Source organism: Lissotriton vulgaris, chromosome 3_1 (genome assembly GCF_964263255.1).
Source record: "Lissotriton vulgaris chromosome 3_1, aLisVul1.2, whole genome shotgun sequence".
Lineage (NCBI taxonomy): Eukaryota > Metazoa > Chordata > Amphibia > Caudata > Salamandridae > Lissotriton > Lissotriton vulgaris.
Window position 1 is genome coordinate 1,248,654,533 of NC_141689.1, and position 22,195 is coordinate 1,248,676,727.

The following is a 22,195-nucleotide window of genomic DNA, read 5'->3' on the forward strand; positions in this document are numbered from 1 at the left end:
TAAGCCTATCCCATCATTTGTGCCCTTACTGCATAGCCTTAATGGCATCAAGTATGCATATTCTTTTTTTTTGTCCACACCACGAGGCTGACTAAACTCCCGTTTGATCTTCACGCTGGCAGTGAAAGGAATATAACTTGTTTACTGAAGGAGGCTGTATAATATTGATCAGTCTTGGCAGGAAGCTATTTTGTTCACCGTGCACACATTTACGTATGCCTTTGTCAGAGCAGTGTTGGCTGGCTGTGTTCAAAAGGTCTTGACATCGAGGCCGGACTCCCCAGGCCAAGGTCTGTGCTACTGTGGCTTTGCGTGTGCCCTGCGTTCCTATTTCAACTAATGAGAAACGAGGCACCCCTGCTGGGAATTCCCTGGCCTTCGGTTATCAGTGTGCGGAGATCTATGTTCTAAATATGGTTTTTTTTAAAGCCTCATTTTTCCTCCGTAAAAGCTTCCAGTTGTCTCTAGCCTGTCTGCCTCCCAAAATACGTCTGGCATAATTCACCGTTTCCTTCTTTACTATCACCACAACTTTTCTTTGATCAGTTTATTTATTTTGATTGCTCGTTTTTTAATTTATTAGTTTGAGAATATTTTGCCTGGCTGCGCCTTTCCTGCAGTACTATTATGCCATTCATTTTCAATTTGACCTGTGTACGTAGATGAATGCCGGTTTATTAATAGGCATGTTTCCAAATACTTCCGTAACATACTTTTTCGGGATACATCATGTATGCTTTCAATACAGCTTCGTCACAATCATTGTCAAAGTTGGCAGTGCCCATGCTGTACTGCATGAAGAAAAGGCAATGCCAGGGCCAATAGTCTCTAAGGCGGCACCTACTGGTTGTGCCAATGCTTGTTAGGTCTCGGCACCCTTGCAATTCTGAGCAAATTAATTAATCTCCCCATGCATGAAAAAGGAAATAAAATTAACATCTGACAAAAAATCCTGCTGCATAAAGAAAGCAATTGCGGCCCATAACGATGTCTTAGTGAAAATACATTTGGAAACAGATAACATCTGTCGACACAATAAAAACAGAGAACATCTGTTGTCACAGTAAACAATAATTTCAGAGGAGGGAAGGACTTATCTGAAATGGTTGTGTAATATTAAAACATAGCTATAAATGGCAAGAGGTTCTACAAGGATGACCGGGAAGGGCAAAAAATTAATATAGTACCTCAATCACAGCGCAATAAGTGGAAGGACAGCAATCAAGCTGAACCAATGAGTACTTGCTCCATGTTGCAGCCAAAGGAAGAGGAAGTGAAGCCAGGAAGCCAGCTCATGTTGCCAATGTGAGCATTAATTTCAACAGGGTATCCCAGTAACATGCAGAACCTGGGGAGTACTAACAGTATATAGACTGTGGTTCTGCCATACAATTTGTAACTACTAGTATATTCCTTGGTAAATCCACAGTTACTTAGGACTGACAATCAATGTTACATTAAAATACATACAAAATAATATAATCACTACGATACTCTGTACTGAAAAATTGTGACACCGATATATATAAAATCATATATCGTAAATAGTGACATACATCTTAATATTCACAAGACAAGACAAATGCATAACCGTTAAACTCTACAGACAAATGTGCTTGATACATTACATATACGTTGAACACAATGGACCATATACATATTTGACATGAAATCACATAAACAAACACAAAAGGATGAAATATTAATGTGTCCAGACAACCTTTATTCCCTAGACAGCCATATGTTTTTCCATCCTAACATAAATGTGCCTCCTGGGAATTGGAACACTTATTCAGATTACGTCAACGTTTCGACTCCCGAATGACATGTGAGTGTAGTTGAATGACATCACCATGGGGTCTTCCTTAGGACTGTATATTAGATAATGCAGAGCCCGAGTAGTGAAGAAATGGATCGAGTCTCAGTGTGATGAAACACTCCGATATGGTGGAAAGGCGGAACTCTCTCGGAATCTCACCTGTAGCAGAAGGTTTTTCTCTGAGTTTCAATTGCAGGGATCGCGCATTCTTGTGTCCTAAACTAATTGAGACCTGCAGCACAGAAATAGCATGCGCTTTTTATTACAAAATAAGTTCTTACTATGCCCCAGCTTGGGACAAGGATCAAAAAGGACCGTGGGATAAGTCACCCTACCTTTATAGATGGATGTAATACTATGCGTTCAATACGGACTGAGCTGTATATGTGCTTCCATACAGCCACTTAGAAAGCATCAAATAAGAGCGAGAATTGAAGCCAACAAATGTTGAGCAATGGACAGCTGCAAACCCCTTGTTATATACAATGTTTCCTTCACGCGAGAGCACATGCAGTACAAGCGCTTTCGTAGGCGAGACCTAAAAAGGTCCAGTGGCATAGAAAGAAGTATGAGTCTAGACAGTAAAAGGGAAGGCCCAATCTGGCAGTCTTCAGTGCAACTATTGCGAGTGCCAAGGAAAAGTTTAGACATGCTGAAATAGCCCAGTTCTTAATTCATCCTGAAGCACGTTTTGTTTGGATCAGATACGTCATGCCAGAGCTTATGGTATTTTTTAGGGGTGGGCCTAGTTCGCGAAGTAGCGCTACACGTAGCTACGCGAAGTGCACTTCGCACTACGCGGACTGCGTAGTAGCATGTTCGCACTGTGCAAGATGTCGTTTTCAATGATTGCACAGTGCGGACAAGCATCTGGCACTGTGCAATCATTGAAAACTGCATCTTGCACAGTGCGAGATGTACTTTCCAACAGCTAGAGTAGATTTTTACTCGAGCTGCAGCTTTCTCAACGCGGACTGGTAGTTTCTCATCGCGAGCAGTCGCAAGGATGCACGACCACTCTCAATGAGAAACCTGACCTCCCCGCGTTGAGAATCTCGCCGGGAGGTTTATTTTCCATGCTCGCAATCGGCAACTTGATGTTGCTGATCGCAAACAAGGAAAAAGTCTCGCGAGGATGTCATTTTGCTTGCTCGCGGTCGCCAACTTGACGTTAAGGATTGCGAGCAAGCAAAAAGTTACCGCTGCACTACGCTACGCATGTTTGCACTGCGCTACGTGCAGTTCATGTAGTGCGAAGTTGTGATTACTATGCGAGCGTAGCGTAGTGCTTTGCCCAGGGTTAGTATTTTTATCATGTGCTAAAATAATTTGTTTGTTGGTGGTATTATAGTTCTCACATGAAAAGCAAATTTTGTTGTTTAAAAAGGCGCAATCTTTGGCCAAGTGGCAAGGAAATGAAAGGTACTGTTGACAGTTTGAGCGCATTTGATTCACATACATGCCCCTCTATTCCTCTAATTCAATTTGGCAGCCATCTTCACGAGAACCACTGTCTTTTTCTCAGACATTCCAAGTCCTCTATAGCCCACTTTTAGGCTACTGCTGTTTCTGATCCCTTAAGTTATTGTGAGTTTTAGTACCAAATGTTTAATTGTGTTGCTGTGCCAAACTGTTTGCAACTTTTCTGATCATGTGCTACTTACAGGCTAGTAGGAGTTCAATGAACTATTTCAGAACCTCCATTTGCTGTCAAGATAGGCAGACCAGACTCTCACACTAAAAATGAAAGGAATCTGAGGATCTGTTTTAGATAACTCCTGGATAGGTTGCAAAAATAAACAGACCCCTACATATTTATTCGTCTACAGAACTCTCCATTGTAATTATTATTAGAGCCTAGCAAAATTTCATTTACACCAGCATAATTTGCATATTTTCTGGACTTTCTTGTAACGCCAAATTTCCGAATTGATGTCATTATGCTATGTTGTGTAACTAGACTGTATTCACAGCAAGATAATAGCATGAGAGCGCAGGAATAACATGAACCATCTGAAATAGAGCAGCTGTTGTACGCACCATGTGCGTTTTTGGTGCCACTTGTTTAACTGCAGTCAAAAATGCACACCAGGCCTATTTTCCCATAAAATATAGCGCAAAATATATATTTGCATTTGATATAACTTTGCTCAATTCATAGCAGCCAAGGTTTCAGATTGCTTATGTGCGACATTGTCATAATTTCAGGGCAATTATGAATTACATTCAACGATTATAAGTGATACTTTTGCGAGCAAAATAAAGTGTATGGAAAGAAATATCGGAATTACACTTGAGCAACAAGAAGCTTTAAAGAGATCTTGAAACTGCTACAAAAAACCTGAAATGGAATGGCCCTAATCAACTCTGCTCAAAAGCGCTAACATACACTCGCACAATCTCTTAACATCCTACATTTTACACCTGCTCCATTGCGCCTGCTTGCACCACTATGGGCACATCACAATGCCAGACCATGTTTGACTCTATAAACTTTACCACAAGTCCGATCATTAAATCCAAACTCTTCCTTTTCATCGGTAAATATCAAGTTACACTTCCCCAAAGGGACTACACTCTAGCCTGTGTGCGCCATTTCTGGACTGGCTACTTACCCACTGTGGGAAATGCTGGAGCTCAGGTGAAGTGGTGTCTAGCAGTTCCGGGCTGCTGTGCTCTGCTACATTGCATTTGCCTCAATGCTGCTCAGTGCAGGACTCTGGCCTGTAGGCATCGCACAGGTAGGCAGGCTGGCTCTGAGCCTCTTGCTCGAGACTCAGGGGGCGCCTCAGATGGTGCTGCTGCAGTCAACCGTGAGCGGAGTCTGTTAAACATGTCAGCCCACCCCCCCCGCCACCCCTCCCCCCTTGTCTGACATTGTACCTCCTATCACCGTGCTATTTATTCCAAGATTGAGTCACACACAGCTCTGCAAATGCCCCTTAGTTCTGAGTATTACACACAGCTTTTGGAAAGCATCTTAACTTTCACCTGCACCGCCCGCTGCAAATACATTACCGGGGCTCATATGTAGCCGTAAACTAAAGCGTACTGGAGGCAGAAGCCGTTATGAATGAATTCAATCAATCAATCCAATCCAATCCAAAAATTCTTTATTTCGGCCATATAGACCATAAAAGATGCAGTACAAAACACAATACATACATTTAAATTACAATTTTTAAAAATACACTATGTAAGAATCTCTACTCATCCAGCGAGGGATAGGGAGTGACACAACAGTACCATGGTTCAGAGGGCTATTTTCTTTCTGGTTATCCATACTGCCATTAAAAATTTGGATATAGCGAACACAATGTGACCCAAAGTGCTAGTTTTCAATACTCTGAATGCCTGTGTGTACTTCCTGAACCCCAGGTTTCTACAGAGCGGCGCTATCCAATATTTTCTGAGTCTGTGGTAGGCAGGGCATACAAACATGATATGGAGATCATCTTCCTCATGGATGTTACAGCATGGGCACATTTTGTCACCCCCCTGGGTCCATTTGTAGGTAAAAGTTTTCGTAGGGAGTGTACCTAGCCTCCATTGTACAAACAATTTCCTCGCCAGGATAGGAAAGATAAAATCCATAAAAGGTTCAAATACATAAGATTTTTTGGATTCCAGGAATCGCGCAGTAAGGGTGCCACTGTTTTGAGCATTCATCATAAGCGAAAGGCTCCTGTCTTTGTAGATTTGGGTCAAGGCTTTGCGTGAGATCCTTTGGCAACCTCGCGCGGGATCCTCCCATAGCTCCGACAGGTTCATGGTAAGCAGTTCGTTTTTTACGAAAGCAAGCCAGGGAATTTTACTATTGCGGTTCAGGCTCATGACATGAATAAGGTCCTGCCTGTAATGATGTAGTTCATTTGTGGACCAAAGCCTGTACCAAAACTTCACTGGCTTTGACACAAGCTCCTCAGCAATAGGGAGAAGACCCATATCTAATCTCAGTGGCAGGAGTGGCGTGCCTAGTGGAAGACCTAATAGGCGCCTTAGAAAGCTGTTTTCCACTCTTGCCAAGTCTTTACCTGCTTTATACCCCCATAGCTCACTGCCGTACATGGCCGCTGCCTTAGCTTGAGTCCTATAGGTTTCAAGGGCCGGGCTTATGGGTTTGAAGGTGGAGGTATTTGCTACCTTCAGAATTGCACCCGACAGCTGGGACAGTTTAGCCCTTGATCTAGCTATCTGACGGTCCCATGATAGGTTTTCTTGTAGTGTTACCCCCAAGTATATGAAGGTAGAAACCCTCTCGAGGCTAGCAGTACCCAGGGTGGGATTGGGTCTGGCTTTGTTTGGTGGATTAAAGATCATGAACTTGGTCTTCTCTGTGTTCACCTCCAACCCGTGCTGTCGACAGAAAAGACCAAATCCATTCAGGATCCTCTGGATCCCCATGGGGGATTTGGAAAGCAGGAGGGTATCATCGGCAAACATGATGGCCGGAACCCTCCTGCCTGCCAAATATGGGGCGTCATTGTCCTTAACGTTATCTAGATGTGATATAACGTTATTGATGAAGAGACAGAACAGGGTCGGTGACAGGACACAGCCCTGCCTCACCCCTCGACGGACAGGGAACCTGGACGAAAGGTTGCCATCCCTCCCACACCTGACCTGCGCATAGTTGTTCTCATGCAGCCTAGTTATAATACTAAGTAGCTGGGAGGGGGGGGTACTCCTAACATTTCCATGACCTCCCAGAGTTTCCTGCGCGGGACTAGGTCAAAGGCTGACCTCAAATCCACGAAGACCATGTACAGCCTTCCCCCCTCTAACCTCACCGTCTTCCAGTAACGGAGGACAAGGCGGAAAATCTGATCCATGGTCGACGTGTTTTTTCTAAAGCCAGCCTGCAGGGGGCTCATGATATCATTGTCCTCCACCCAATCTAAGAGATGGTTTAGGATGAGGCGCGCAAAGAGCTTTTGGGGAACATCTATCAGGCTAATCGGCCTGTAATTGGCCGGGAGCAGAGGAGACCCTTTCTTGTGTATCGGCACAATCTCTGCGCCCAGCCAAGAGCAGGGGACCGCCATGCCTTCTAAGATAGCGTTGAAAAGGATAAGGAAGTACGGACCCCAAATGTCAGGGTGATGTCTAAAGAGATCCCCCGGTAGCTTGTCCAGCCCCGGCGCCTTTCCCGGCGCTAGGCGCTCCAGTGCAGTCACCACCTCCCCTAGGGAAAATTCCAGGGCCATATCTGAGGTACTGGGGGGGGTCAGCCACCACTCCATCGGGCCAAAGAATAGTATCTTGGTAAAGTGCCCCAAAATGGGCCTCCCAGACAGAGGGGGCGATGTTAGGTTCGACTGCTGATTTGAGTTCCCCCGTCCCGTTGTTTACCAGGGCCCAAAATTTCCTAGAGTCTTTAGCTTTTAGTGCTTCAGACAGGTCATGCCAGTAATTCCAATCCCACTCTTCCCTTGCCTTGGCCATTGCTGCTTTGTACTCCCTCCTGAGGTCTGCAACCTTAACCTTATCCGAGCCCTCCTTGATGGTAGCAATTAGCTCGGATTTAATTTTCCTACAGGAAGAGGTATACCAAGTAGGGGTACGAGTCTTTTTCCTTCGCGATTGTACCACCGGATGGAAGACCTCTGCAAGGTCCCTCACTAGTTCCTGGTGGATGCTGGCTAATCTCTCATTATAGTCCGGGGGTCTTAGTTCATTTATGAGATCATCCACATCCTTGAACCTAGGAAGTGCTAGGCCATATAACTTATTTATGGTATTTCTGTGTTGAGCAACTTTCCCCATTTAACACGGCGCCTGTTTGTGGAGAGAAGCATATCCCCCTGGTCATCTCCGCAGGCAGTAGTGAACAACCCTGCTGGGGGAAGTGGATGCTGGATCTCCAATTGGAGAGCATTATGGTCACTATCTGACCTTAATAACACCTTGAAGTCGAGAACTTTGGGCCACATAGTGATATCTATTAGAATGTAGTCCAGCCTTGACTCGTGGTCCTTTCTATTGAAAGTGCACACCGAGGGGGTATCAGATGGGGTACGCCCATTGCATGCCCTCAATGCGAAGTTCAAGGTAAGGGACGTGAGTTGTATTGCCAGCGGGGACCAAGCTTTAGGGTGAGGTGAAGACGAGGGTGGGACCCCCCAATAGTCATCCTCAGCGGTGAGAGCACCCTCCTTTAGTCCTTCTAGGGGTTCGAAGTGACAATTAAAGTCCCCTCCCATCACTATCTTGTGGTCTCCTGACAATTGACCTAGGAAGGAAGACAATTCATCCAAGGTGGGGGATTCATTGGGCGCGGCAACTGGTCGCGAGTAAGCATTAACAATGGCCCATGATGTTTTACCAGGCCATGTAAGCAGCACACACTGGATGTCCTGCGAAAATGTGTCCATCTTTTCCGCCTGACACCCAATGTGACTCGCTACCCAGATCGCCAAGCCTCCCGAGGGCCTCCCCCTCCCGTTCCACTTTGCTGGAATTTCAAAAATTTCGAACCCCGTTCTGGTCTGTGGTTCCCTCGCCCATGTCTCCTGGAAAAGGAAGATGTCGCTACCACTTATCAGGAGATCCCACTCAGGTGTACCTACCTTGTTTGCAATCCCTGCCACGTTCCAGGAGAGAATTCTCAGCCCTGGACCTTGTGGTGGTGAATCTGACCCACCAGAGAGGAGTAGTGCGGTAGCTGTGGGGGGGTCATGGTCTCGCGGGCCATTTGTGATAGCCGGAGTAATAGACGATACAGCCACCTCCGCTGGTTGAAAGTTAAGACCAGTCGGGACATTGAGTGGTGACTCTTCTTGACCCAAGATACTTCCAAGGGTAGCCCTTCCTTCTTTGGCGGGGTCCTGCACCCTATTCTCAGTTACGAACCCAACTCTCACTTCCCCCCTACCTGGGACCCCGAAAGCAGGTTTTTCTGGAGACTGATGAATATCCCCCTTTTGTGGTCAATCCACCTGATCAAGGCAGGAAAATCTATTCTGATGGATAAAGTTACCAGGAACGGTAAATGCATTGTGCTTTGGCCTGTATCGTGAGCCATCTACAGCAAAACCCACTCTTGTCCAACCCTGTTCCCTCCCCACCTCAGGATTACAAACATTTGGATAGAAGTGTGAGAGAGACTAATTCAATGGTGGACTTGTCAGGCCTTACAAGCCAATTACAAATATATGGGGCAACCTGTGGGCTCTTGAAACTGACAATGATGCAGTCCCCCGGCCTATTCTTAGGAGTAAAACCAATCCAAGGAATCCTTCTGACCATCAAAACATCACCTTTTAAGTTTGGAGGGAGGGGCCTGTTGATATTAAGCCAACTAATTACCTTATTACGCAGCGAGTCCTGCGGCTCCCTTGCATCACCAGTAAGCTCAGGCACTCCCACCATAATTGCCGTGTATGCCACTGCCTCGGGGGGCAGATTGTCCACCCTGCGCCTGGCGTTAGGGCTAATTGGGCGGCCAATGTGGCCGTTGGCAGAGCTCTCCTCTCTCATTTGTTGGGAGGGTGCAGGTTGCTTAGACCTTCTAGGAGCAGGAACAGGGGGCCTAGACGTTTGGGATGACAATTGGTGCGTTTGAGGGGCAGGAGCGCTATTATTGCTATGCAAGACCCCAGGCTGGACTTGTACCACGTTTGGGGCCTGGGTAGTCATTACTGGGGTCAGATGTCTATTCCCAGCAGTCTCCCGGGGGACTCTGTGTGTATTTGGACCCGGACCAAGACTGTTTCTTTTATGCGTATTTTCTAAAGCCATCAGTCTAGCCTCTATAGAGTCCAATTTGGCAGACAAAGGGTTCAACAAGTTCTTCAAAATGTCCGTAAGTGAACTGATGAGCAAGTCAGTATTGTTATGAGGGGCCCCACCAAATATAAAGGGCCCTGAACACACAGGTATGGCTGTAGCTGATGGAGGGCCAGGGAGTTCCGACCTGTTTCCCGGGGAAGTGACCTCAGGCGAGGCCGAAATGTCTGTACTGGCATCCAGGTTTTGCTTGGTTGAATCGACTTTGGCCCGCTTTGCCCCTTTTAACTTCCTAGACCTTTTCCTTTTCGATGGTTGATCCCCTCTGCTGTTTGCGGGTTCTGTTGGAACTACAGCCTGGCCCACATCCTGCGACTCAGTTTCCGAGCAATCCGCGTTAGGGGTGGGGTCAACAGCCCCCGAGAGGCGTAGAGAGTCTCTGTCCCTCTGGAGGTTTGACGGGGTACTTAGTTGTTGTAGGACTGACTCAATAGTCTGGTCGATACTATCCATGAGTGACAGGTGGGTAGCATCCAGAAGTAGTGGGGTACTGGCATCGATAGAAGAGTCCGGGGAGTCCAGTGACAAGTTTTCTGAGCCCACCTCAGGGTGAATGTCCAGCGCTAGTTGTCCTTTGTTGGCCATAGCACTGGCCTTGGGGAAGAATTTTTCCAATGTGCTAGAACACTGTTGAGCAGCCTTGCTCCTGGAGACCCTGGTAGCCATATTGCGAGGGAGTGCACAGGGGCCGCAAGCTAGAGGAGAACAAGGTATTTTATAAGGAGCACGACGTCAGAGGGGTGGCCCGGTCCGGTCTCTACCAGCCTCTAACGGCCTAGAACGGCCCGCCCTTTGCCCGGGCTTAGCCCGGCGATCACCCGCGCGCGTCCCGCGATGCGCGTGTGTGGGGATGAAGATGTAGTCACTTGGGGCTAGGAGGCGTGGCCAGTCGGGAAGAGTCCCAGGTGCGGCGTCTCAGCAGCCGCTGGGCTACCTGGGACTCGCAGTCCCGCTGCGCCGCTGGCAACCGTCCACGTCCCTCTTCTGGCAAAGAGATGTCCCCACTGCAGCCTCCTGGTCAAGCAAAGCAATCCGCTGACACTCCAAGCCTACGAGCGGCTCCCGCGGAGCGGGGGCCGCGAGGCGCGATTTTAAGGACACACAAGGGAGAGGCGCGGCCAGCCGGGAAGAGTCCCAGGTGCGGCGTCTCAGCAGCCGCTGGGCTACCTGGGACTCGCAGTCCCGCTGCGCCGCTGGCAACCGTCCACGTCCCTCTTCTGGCAAAGAGATGTCCCCACTGCAGCCTCCTGGTCAAGCAAAGCAATCCACTGACACTCCAAGCCTACGAGCGGCACCCAATATACTTTATTCGGCATCAAAACAATACCATAAAAGTGCAATCATTAAAAACATGCAAATGTCACAGTTATCATGGTAAGACGGGCCCAACCCAGAATTCACTATAAAAGACGTTCACTGTTAATCCCCTTCTCTGGAATCATTCATACATATAATTAAATAATATCATGAGTTAAAAGAGAGATGGTATAATCCGATGAAATTCATAATACGTTCAAGGTACAGCCTCCCAGCAGGGAACACAATGAAAGGACATTACTTTGGGGGTACCTTTGCCCACGCAACCTATTACTGGGACCTTTGACCTAACCATACTACAAACACTGTAATCAGTTTTCTCCTCCGGTGTTTGAGTCGCCATGCAGACCTTAAAAATTTTACAGTACAGCAAAGAGTTAAAATCTCTGTGGACAACTTCAAATACAATAGGGCCAGCTTAGCCTGCTTAAAACCAGCTTTTTTCAAAATACCTTTTAAAAATCGCTTCATAGGGTGCACATAGTATCCTAGGGTACATTCATTAATTAAGTTGTGTGTGTGAATCTGCCTAGTTTGGATTGCAAAATGTAAGGCAGGCCAGAACTGGGGTGCATCAGCAGTGCTGCACTGGTGCCATGCTTCACACTTTTTTCACATTTTATCTCACAAGAGGTGTGGGATACTGCGCCTCCTGCTTTCATTTTCGGCGCTGTAGAAGCCCTCAAGCCTTACCTAAGTGGGGTCCTCTAGCCCTAGGCCTCAAGTTTACGTCAAATAGGCCTTCACCTGCACTGCCGGTGCCAAGTTCCTCATGGCAGCGGACATGCCTCAAGCGTGCTAGGCTCTGCGCACCAGTGACAACTCTGGCAGGGTTTCCCCGGTTGCAGCACATGGGTGCCACACTTATCTCACACGACTGATGGGTGACTTGTGTAATTCGGCGTCTGGGAACATGGCCTACGCGTTGGCCAAGGCCGGGGCCATAGGGTCCATGGGCACGATGTCCTCTCTCATCGTTGCTCCCCCGCCTCTACTCCCCCTTCCCCACACGTAATTCTGTGCGTGTCAGGCGTTTGTACAGGTTCTGTGCAGCTGGGAGTACTGAGCAGTGGTTGTGTTTGATCTATTTAAATTGCATTTATATAGCGCTTACTTACCTTCATTGTTGTAAAGGCATGGACACTGTTCGCTACTTACTTCCAATGGTCATCACCTATGCCTCGCTTAGTTGGCTTGCGGCCCCCAGTGCCAGAAGTGGTGGGGAGAGAGCCACCACGTTAACCTATGGAGTCAAATAATACAGTGCTAGAACGTAAGGCCTGCTCTTGAACTTTTTACAACCGCTCGTGTCTTGGGGATATGCTTAGTTTGCTACTAAACGGACGGGCTGTGAAGCGTTATACTCTATTTAAAGGGCCATAATGGGGGTGGGGTAGATGGTCAGAGCTGGCTCGCTGGGTGAATGGCTAGAAGCGCCCTCTACCGAGATTGTAGGTGCTAATAGAGAGCAGGCAAGAGGCAGTGGCTCCCAGGACTGACTCCAGTGCTCACAGATATGCCCCTTTCCCAGAGCTCCACTGTGCAGGAGCCGGCTACACAGCCCCTCCATGGCTGTGCCCCAGCCTTCATTCATTGAGCACTCTGACGCCGGGCAAGTCCCTGCTGTAAATGCAGCTCTGATCGCCGTCACAGTCACTACCTGCTTCACGCAGGCTGAGCGCGCAGGTGCCGTAAAGGTGGTAAAAAGGCGGGATTAATGCATTTTAATGCGGACCACCATATGAAAATGTTAGTCTAACACCTGATGCGTGGTACTTGGCAGAGCTGACAATTTCCCCCCCTGTTTTGTGTTATTGCGTAAAAGCAAATTGTTGGGATTTTGCACACCACTAATTATTATGGGTTATTATTGTTTTGTCACTACTTGAAGTAGCTTACATGTTAATATTTATTAGACTGATGCGTTTGTTGTGTAATAAAATATATCTTCTTTTTTCTTCCTCTCTTTGGTTACAGGAGAGTTACTGAGTCAACCCAGACCGGAAGGAGTGACCGAAATCGTCTGCCCGAAGAACGGCAGCGAGCGAGTGAACGTTGCCTTGGTGTACCCGCCCACCCCGACAGTGATCAGCCCCTGTTCCAAGTGAGCCTTGAAAAGATGCACTGACCCCGCCTCCTCCCTGCTCACACCCGCCACCTCCTTCTTCAGGGCATGTCAAGTCCGAAATGAACCACAGAGGCAACAACCAATCAATACTGAAGCAGTATTTGTGAAGCATTTCCAGACATGACATCCAATGACAGGCCAAATTGTTAGTGAGACTGGCACCTCCAATTTTATATCTCAAGGTATAGCGAATGCAAAAGTTTTCTTTCCACTTAAAAAAGAAAACTGGCACTTTTATGTTTCTTTGTGTTGCGGACTACATGATGAACACTTGTTCGCTTTTTCTGTTCCTAAAATAAGCACGACGTAATTTATTATTGAAATAAAATGTATATTATTGATCCTTTGATGATTATTAAAACTTTTTGCCATAGTTTTATTTTACAACTTGAGTGTTTTTCTGTGTTTTTTGCTTTTTTGCTGTTGGCATTTCTTGCCCGTTTAGTAAAAGGGAGAAATACTCATTTGTTTTACTTAATTCTTGACTTTGACCTTTTACTCCCTCAGCTGATTTTCTAAAACTCTCATCTCTATAGTGGACCTGTCACGCTTATAGGAGGGTCTTTGCGTTGTGCGTTTTTATCTAGATGGTGTTTGTAGAAGAATAAGGCAGGTAGCTGCAAATACAGGAGAAATAGGAGTGATAAATGTGGCATTTGTCAGTTGCACAATAGGAATATCCCTTTATGTAGGGAAATGGTAGATTTTATATTAATTTGCTTAAGAAAATCTATTTTGGACGTGGGGAAACATCGGTTCATTGGACAGGAACACGAATTTGGCGATTCTGTTGCCGTGCCCTTTTCCAGGTAATTATGGAAGTGCCATACTTTCCTCATAATTAATCATCTGCCGCATAATTTGCTGATTTTATCTAAATAGTTTCTAGCTCAAATGGATCAAAAGTTCCCAAAACGTAGCAGCACTTGCTGCCGCGCAGCGGAAGGACCTTTGCAGAAGTTCACTTGTCAACTTTCAGTTGCTCATTGCTGTATTAACTAATGGCGTGAAACCCTTGCCCAGAAAGTGTTAACTTGCGTAAAAATGTCAAAATAATGAAGTACGGCTATCACAAAATGTGCCACATTATGTGGCGTATTTTGCCTTTTCTTGCCACATTAATTGTCAACTCTGACGCATGATTTGGTCCCTCCCTGTTGCTTAATTCCAGTGACCCTGGATTTGGGACACCAAATGCTGGCACCTCGGGTAATGCACACCATTCACTGTTCTTACTCATCTTAAGGTGTAGTACATAGCCTTTCTGAGTCCTTTGATCCCACTATGTTCGCTTGTGTAGCCTCCTCGTTTTAACCCAGCGCTTTCCTCTCCACCTTCCTCATCTTTTCCCCTCTAACTCTTCAGCCTCACAGTTTCTTCCTCACCTTTTTATTTCCAAACTCTTCCCTTCTCTGCTTTTCCTTTCTCTACACCAACAGGCTTCATTGCCCATCGTCTTCGCCCCACCTCCTCTCCAGTGCCTTGATCCTTTCACACCCCCACTCTAACCATCATTTTACATACCCTATTCAGCTCCCATTTTTCCTGCTATACCCTACACTTCCTGCTCCCTTTCCCTCCTTTCCTATTCCCTCCTTTCCTATTCCCTCCTTTCCTATTCCCTCCTTTCCTACTCCCCCCTTTCCTACTCCCCCCTTTCCTACTCCCCCCTTTCCTACTCCCCCCTTTCCTACTCCGTCAGCCCCTTTTTCCTCCTCCTTGTTGAGATTGGCCTTCACCGTTCCCTGCACGCCACTTCTTCATGTACTATTAGAATGGGATAATGGCCATCCGTGCCCCGGGTTCTTTTCTAGGAGCTTTATGGACTAAATAAAACGAATACCTTTATGTTCACGGATCTATTTAGGGCTCCAAAGTTACTGCATCATGACCCCGATGAAGTCCTATGGAGAGGTTGAATTAAGGGTGGCAGAGCATTCCAGGCAATTGGTAAAAATATATTAATCAGTAGCTGTTTTTCGGAATTCTCACACACAGTTCGAAACCGGTCCTTCATCTAAGAAGAGAATTACTTTACTTCTGCCACCCCCTCTTCCATGTCAAACACAAATTGGCATTCCAAAACAAATTGAGAACAAGCATTGGTAACGCCAGCAGGCTTGGCCTGTAATGTAAAGTGCCTCTAAAGTCACTTCTGAGCTTAGGCCTGCACAATTCATCATGCATTCATTCTGCCACTCATCCTTGCGCTGACATATCCATTCATTCACCCACTAACACATTTTTTTGCACTTTCCTTACCCATCAACCCATCAACAGCAAAACACACAATCAAATTTAACGAGCGTATACAAGATTCAAGCATAAAATTAGGAATAACGAAAAATGCTGCTGGTTGAATATGGTGGGCAAATGATTGGGATCAAAGTAAGTAAAAAAATTAAACATAGCAGTGCTGTGTGCTGTGCATAGTGTATCTTTGCTTTAACATGCCCGCCACATTTAGAAGCAACTTGATGGCCATTTTGAAATGGTAAAATAATAATACACAATACCATTCCTAAACCGCTGCTCTGTAAACAATCCACTGAGTGGGCAATTTGGAGTGGTAGTATGCACAGTACATCGTTATTGTTTCTGATGGATACTCCTAACCTCAGATTCCTCATCTTTGGAATGCTCACTGGTGCCATACTGGATCCAACACACTTTCTGAAAAGCTATCTCCCGGGTCATAGCAGCTGGAGACATCAGACTCGTAGCAGCAGCTTCATCACACCGCTAGAAGTGACAACCCAGAGCTAAATATAGGTGCCACTCTAGGATGCTGACAGCAGTACCTCTTTTTCATGCTCTTCAATTCTGATCCAGAGCTATGCTCCAGATTTTTTCAGTGATTTCCCCGTCTTTGCCAAAAATTACAGTGTTCCGGGATTCCATCCCATAAAACCACAGGGTTTAAGCTGTGATGAAGCTGAAGGAAACACATATTGTTAATGGACTAGCACAACATCTGCTGGATGCCTTGGCCCCAAACCCGACTCAAAGGGCTGAGACAAATGCTCCCTGATTCTTTAGAAGGCCGTTAGGGGGTGTGAAGCCAAACTGTTGCAAAATTGAAGCCTTGAGCAAAGTCCTGGACCTGATCACCGCTGTCTGGTAGGTCAAAGTCCAAAGACACGTCTTAACACAAGCACAAAAAGCCCAAGTGGGGTTTGGCTGTTTTTGCCATTCCCGCTCCAGTGAGCAGTCTGCACTTGAAAGCTCCAACTCTGGTGTCATCTTCCAAATTGGACCCATTTCCAAGATTGGAGCCAATGTGCCCTAAATTTCCTAGGCCATTGTCAACTCTGTAGCAAAGGAAGCCATGGCTGCAGCTGTTCCAGATGGTTACAGATCTCTCTGATACGCCACTTGGGCCCCAATTGGGCGCTTGCCGGTAGGCTCTCTCCCAGCATTAACTCACCCTGTTTCCCTCGGAGGTGTCAAGCTAGGAGTGGCAATTGTTAGCCCGCTAGGCCTTTTCCGCAGGCCCTGCCGGTAGTGCCCAGATCAATGCTGGCCTCGACGAAAGAGGAACTGGCTTTAGACTTCACAGGGATGCTGAGGGTTAGGATTTATAGTCGCCTATGGTGGAAATCAAATAAACTTGCTCCCTCAGTGCGGGACTCTTTGCTTTATGCTTCTATTACCTGTCCCCAAACGGATCACAAGAGACACTAGAGAGGCGAGAGAGGGACTCTTTGTTTCTATTACCTGCCTCCAAATTAACTTAGTAACTGAAATTCTGATGGATACATCTGCCTGTGGATTCCTCACCTTGCGAATATTCCCTGGGCCAGCAGCATTCGGAATTTTTTTCGTAGTTCTCCACGCCGACGAGGACCATGTCACAATAGCATGGCTCCGCTCGCGGCTCCGCTGACATCACCGAAACCATAAGAGAGCCTCGTCGGCATGACGACGTCAGTTCCCTTTTTTCCGTGCCGTCGACGCTAACAGTTTTCTGTGACTCTCCATACTTGTATCGTTACTTTGTATTCTTGGCTTGATCTTCTAGTTGCCTTTTTAAAAAATGTCTTTGAGGAAGTCGGGTTTCAAGCCCTGTAGGGAGTGTGGGGTCATATGTCAATCACTGACCCCCATGAGGACTGTGTCTGGTGTTTGTCGTCAGACCATGATGTCGAGGGTTGCTCTTGCTGTCGCAAGATGAACCCCAAAGCTGCGAAAGAAAGAGAGGCCAAACTCTTTACGGCGAAGATGAGAAAGGAGAAGAGGGGTCAGAGGAGATCAAGATCCAGGTCGAAGTCGTTGTCTGCTCATGCTTCGAAGCCGAAGAATCACAAGAAAAAGAGGAGACACAGCTCTCGGCGCCGTTCTGACAAGGATGCGGCTCCGAAGTCGACTTCGCCGGATCCTCGACATCGGAAGGACTTCGTATTGCCATCTCCTTCAAGCTCGACTCAGGTGTCTCCAGTTCGTTCGGCTTCGCCTAAGGGTTCACCGGTGCATTCTCCGACGCCGTTTCATTCTCCTCTCCCGGTAGATGAAACTCCAGTTCCTGAAGAATCTGCTGCTCCAATGGCTCCACTGTCGGTGCCGGTTGGCCCGAATCCGGTTATGCCTCAATCGGAGATTGTCCCGGGGGCCTACTCACTTTTTCCTGGCTCGGGTACAGATCCCTTGCATTACTTAAATGTGATGTATGGAATCTTCGCTAGAGCCTTGTACCCCTCTGGAGCGCCTTCGGGTCCCATGGGTCCAATGGCCTTTAACCTGGGAGTTCCTCAGGCTTATGCTCAGGCTCCTTTTATGCTGTTCCTGCTTGCTACTCCGTCCTGGCATTTTGCGGCGTCGAGGGCATCGACGCCGTATCATTCCTCTCCGGCGCCATCAGTTTGACCTCGCTCGACTCTGGCTGTGCCTCCGGATCCAAGTTCGACGCCGGCTCCCGATCCGTCGGAGTCGCGTCTGGCACTGCAGATCCCGAGGATGAGGTCAAGGCAAGAGGCACAAAGGATTTTGGAGGAACAGCGTTTCCAGGAGGAAGAGGAAATGGAGGCCGGTGAGCTTGAAGAGTCTGAAGCCTTTTATGAGGTGTTGAAGGAGGCTAGCGGACTGGATACGTCCCCGGAGTGGGAACTTTCTCCACCTACAGATGCTCCTTGTAAGGGTGTTGCTCCTTACCACACAGTGATTAGGAAAGCAGCAGAGCTTTTAGATCTGCACCTTATAACGGCTGAATTTCAGTCTAACAATATCACTGAGGTACTGCATTCTCCTACTGTGGTAGAGCCATTATTGCCCTTTAATGATGCTATCACTGAGTTGGAAGTCTGGTGTAAACCCTTTTCAGCTCCTGCAGTGTCGAAGTCTGTCGCTAGAATGTACAGGACTGCTCCAGGAGACACTGATTTCCTTTCATCTGATCCTTCTCCTGAGAGCCTGGTGGTGCAGGCTGCTTGTTCCAAAAAATCATCTGGGGCCTTTCCTCCAGTCCCTGGGGACAGAGACTCTACAAAGCTTGAACAATCTGCTAAAAGGTCTTTTATTCAGGAAGTATGACCCTAAAGTTCACGAACGCTACTTGTCTATTGGGTCGTTACATCCATGCTCTTATGGACTCCTCGAAGCAGCTTGTTCCAAAATTGGCTGAAGAGGACAGACTGAATTTTAATGAGGTTTTGGCGGATACTCAGGCTGCTGCACGCCAGGTTATACAGAGTGGTCTGGACACTGCGGACTCAGTTGCTAGAATCGTGGGCTCTTCTATTGGTACGAGAAGTGCTTGGCTCTGGTCATCAGAGTTCTCTCCTGATGTGCAGGCGACTGTTCTTGACCTCCCTTTTAATGGCTTCAGGCTGTTTGGTGAGAAGGCCGATTCAGCCTTGCAGAGGTTCAAGGACAGCAAGGCCACCGCAAAGTCTTTGGGCCTGCAGGCGCAGCCTATGGGCTACGGCTACAGAAGATTCCGAGGTTTTGGAAGGTTGTCCTTTCGGGCCTACAGGCAGCCTCAGCAACAGCAGCAGAATCCTCTGTATAAGACCTACAGAGGCACGAACAGAGGACGTCCACATGGTCGTCAGCCCTCCTTCTCTACCACCCCCCCCTATTGCCAATACAGCAAGGCAGCCCTAGATCCACCATCCTGGATCATGTGGGTCCTGTGGGGGGTCGGCTTACCCACTTTCTACAAGATTGGGAATCGGTCACTACAGACCTTTGGGTTCTAAATCTTGTGGAAAATGGGTATGCCCTTCTCTTTCGGGAATTTCCTCCAAATTTCCCTCCTTGCCAAGGGGCATGTTCGGAGGACCATCTTCTACTTCTGCAGGAGGAAGTCCTTACATTGCTAAAGAAAGGTGCGATAGAGGTGGTTCCGGAGCGGGAGAGGGGTCAGGGATGCTACTCCCGGTATTTCCTGATTCCCAAAAAGGATGGCAGGCTACGTCCAATCCTGGATCTCAGGACCTTGAACCTTTTTCTGAAGCAGGAGAAGTTCAAGATACTCACCCTTGCGCAGGTTCTTCAAGCACTGCAACAGGAGGACTGGATGGTGTCCATCGACTTGCAGGATGCGTATTTTCATATTCCTATACTGAAGTTGCACAGGAAGCATCTCAGTTTTACAGTAGGGTTGCAACACTTTGACTTACTACTGCACCTCGAGTCTTCACCAAGGTGATGGCAGTGGTGGCAGCCCATCCCAGGAGTTTAGGGGTTTCAGTTTTCCTCTATCTGGGCGACTGGCTGCTCAAAGCGGAGTCGCCAGAGAAGGTGCTTAATCATCTGCAGGTGACAACCGAGCTGTTGTTCAAATTGGGTTTCTCGATAAACGTGCCAAAATATCACCTGGTGCCCTCTCAGCGCAACCTGTTCATAGGGGCGGTACTGGACACTACTGTGTGTCGAGCATTCCCACCTCCACAAAGGATTCTTGACATTCAGGAAATGATCCTTTTATTCTACAATGGAACGGTCGTTCCAGTCCTGAAGGTCCTTCGTCTGCTCGGTCTGTGTGCTTCCTGCATTCTGCTGGTCAACCATGCACGCTGGCACATGAGGGCACTCCAGTGGTGCCTCTGCAGGCAGTGGTTTCAACACAGTGGGGATCTCAGGGAGTCTATCAAGATCTCCAGAGACAATGCAGCGGATTTGTCTTGGTGGAGCGTGGAGGGCAATCTATCTCAAGGAAAGCCCTTCCATCTTCTTCCATTGGTGGCCACAGTGATAACAGATGTATCCACTCTAGGGTGGGGTGCTCATCTGGAGGACCTGGAGATCAAGGGTCTTTGGTCACCAAAGGAAAAGTTGCTTCACATCAACCTTCTAGAGTTGCTGGCGATACCTTTGGCGCTCAAGGCCTTCCTCCCTTCCCTTCGCGGTCGGTCAGTTCAGATCCTGACGGACAACACTACGGCGATGTTGTATGTTAATAAGCAGGGAGGAGTAGGGTCGCATTGTCTCTGTAGAGAGGCTCTCCGTCTCTGGTCCTGGGTTCAGGGCCACCAGATTTGTTTGATGGCAAATCATCTGGCCCGAGTTCTGAACATGTGTGCAGAGAGTCTGTCAGCAGTTTTCTGCCGACCACGAGTGGAGGCTCCATCCGGAGGTGGTTCGTCACGTCTTTCGGACGTGGGAAACTTCGGGTGGACCTGTTTGCCACTCACGAGAACGCTCACTGCCCGTCATTCCGCAGTCTCCAGTATCTGATGCAGGGAGCTTTAGGGGGGGGAGTGGGAGGGTGGGGGAGGCGTGTTTCAGTTGAGTTGGGGCTCACAACTCCTTTACACGTTTCCTCCCATACCCTTGATTCCTCTGGTTCTGAGGAAGATTCGCCCAAACCGGGCCCAAGTTATATTGATCACCCCGGATTGGCCAAGAAGGGTGTGGTACACAGACCTTCTTCACCTCTCATCGCGCCCTCCGCTCTGTCTCCATCTCAGGGCAAACCTCCTCTCGCAGGGGCAGGTTCTACACCCCCACCTCCAGAGCTTGCACCTTCATGCCTGGAGATTGAACGGGGCAACTTGAACTCTTTTTCTCTCCCGCCTGACGTGATGGACGTTATTTTATCAGCCAGGCGACACTCCACCAAGTCTACCTACTCCTACAGTTGGTCCAAATTTGTCAAATGGTGTGGAGAGAAGTCTATTGACCCTTTAAGGCCTCATTTATCCGACATCCTTCGGTTTGCTCTCTCTCTAGCCCAGTAGGGTTTTGCTGTGGCTACTGTGAAAGGATATTTATCGACTTTGTCGGCGTTCCTTTGCTTGCCGGATCAGCCGTCCTTGTTCAACTCTCCCATTGTGTTATGGTTCATTAAGGGCCTTACTAACAGATTTCCGCCCTCCCCTTTTATTGTGCTTCAATGGGACCTAAATCTTGTCTTAGCCTTCTTGATGGGTTCTCCCTTTGAGCCCTTGCACAAGTGTCCCTTGAGACTATTGTCTTTTAAAACAGTATTTCTTGTAGCCATTACCTCGGCAAGGAGGGTAAGTGAGCTTCACGCTCTGAGTTTGAAACCCCGGTTATTGACCATTCATGCTGAAAGGATGGTACTTAGGACCAGGGCTGCTTTTCTGCCTAAGCTGGTAACTCCCTTCCATCTGCGGCAGTCCATTACCCTTCCTACCGTCTATCCCCCCCTCATCCTTCCAAGGAGGAAGAGCAGCTTTACCTCCTGGACCCTAAAATGGTGGTGAGTTTTTACCTCAATAGGACTAAAGACTTTTGTATGGATGACCAGCTCTTCGTGGGCTTCATTGGTCGCAGAAAAGGCAGAGCGGTGCACAAGCGCCCTCTTTCCAGGTGGATTATCATGTGCGTCAAGATCTGTTACTCAATGGCTGGTAAGGAACTGTCATATGGTTACTACGTTTCTATATATTGTGTTAAGTTAGCATGTGCTTATTAAATGTTAAACGCCATATTTTCTTTCTGCTTCGGTTTGCACACGACACCTAGTTGTTATTGTAGCTTCTAACCTAGACGAAAGATGTGATTTATTTGAGAATAATATGTTATTGCACTGGTATCAGTCGTGCTTGGAACACTTGGTACAACTGTCTGCACACTGAGAACTGCACACTCTAAGAATAACCTAACACAAGGTTGCTGTAGACCTGATCCTCGCACCACGTTAGTCATAACACAAATAATGCTGTTGCCAATATTGGGCT

General features: G+C 47.6%; 1 protein-coding gene across 1 annotated transcript in view; it reads left to right on the forward strand.

The window, feature by feature from the left end:
- The window catches only part of MFHAS1 (multifunctional ROCO family signaling regulator 1), a 227,648-nt gene extending 214,212 nt beyond the window's left edge, over positions 1–13,436 (forward strand). The window contains exon 2 of the mRNA XM_086961748.1: positions 12,902–13,436. Within this exon, the coding sequence (XP_086817874.1) occupies positions 12,902–13,032 (131 nt within the window). The 3' untranslated portion in view covers positions 13,033–13,436. The remainder of the gene's footprint in view (positions 1–12,901) is intronic.
- Positions 13,437–22,195: the final 8,759 nt, after the last annotated feature.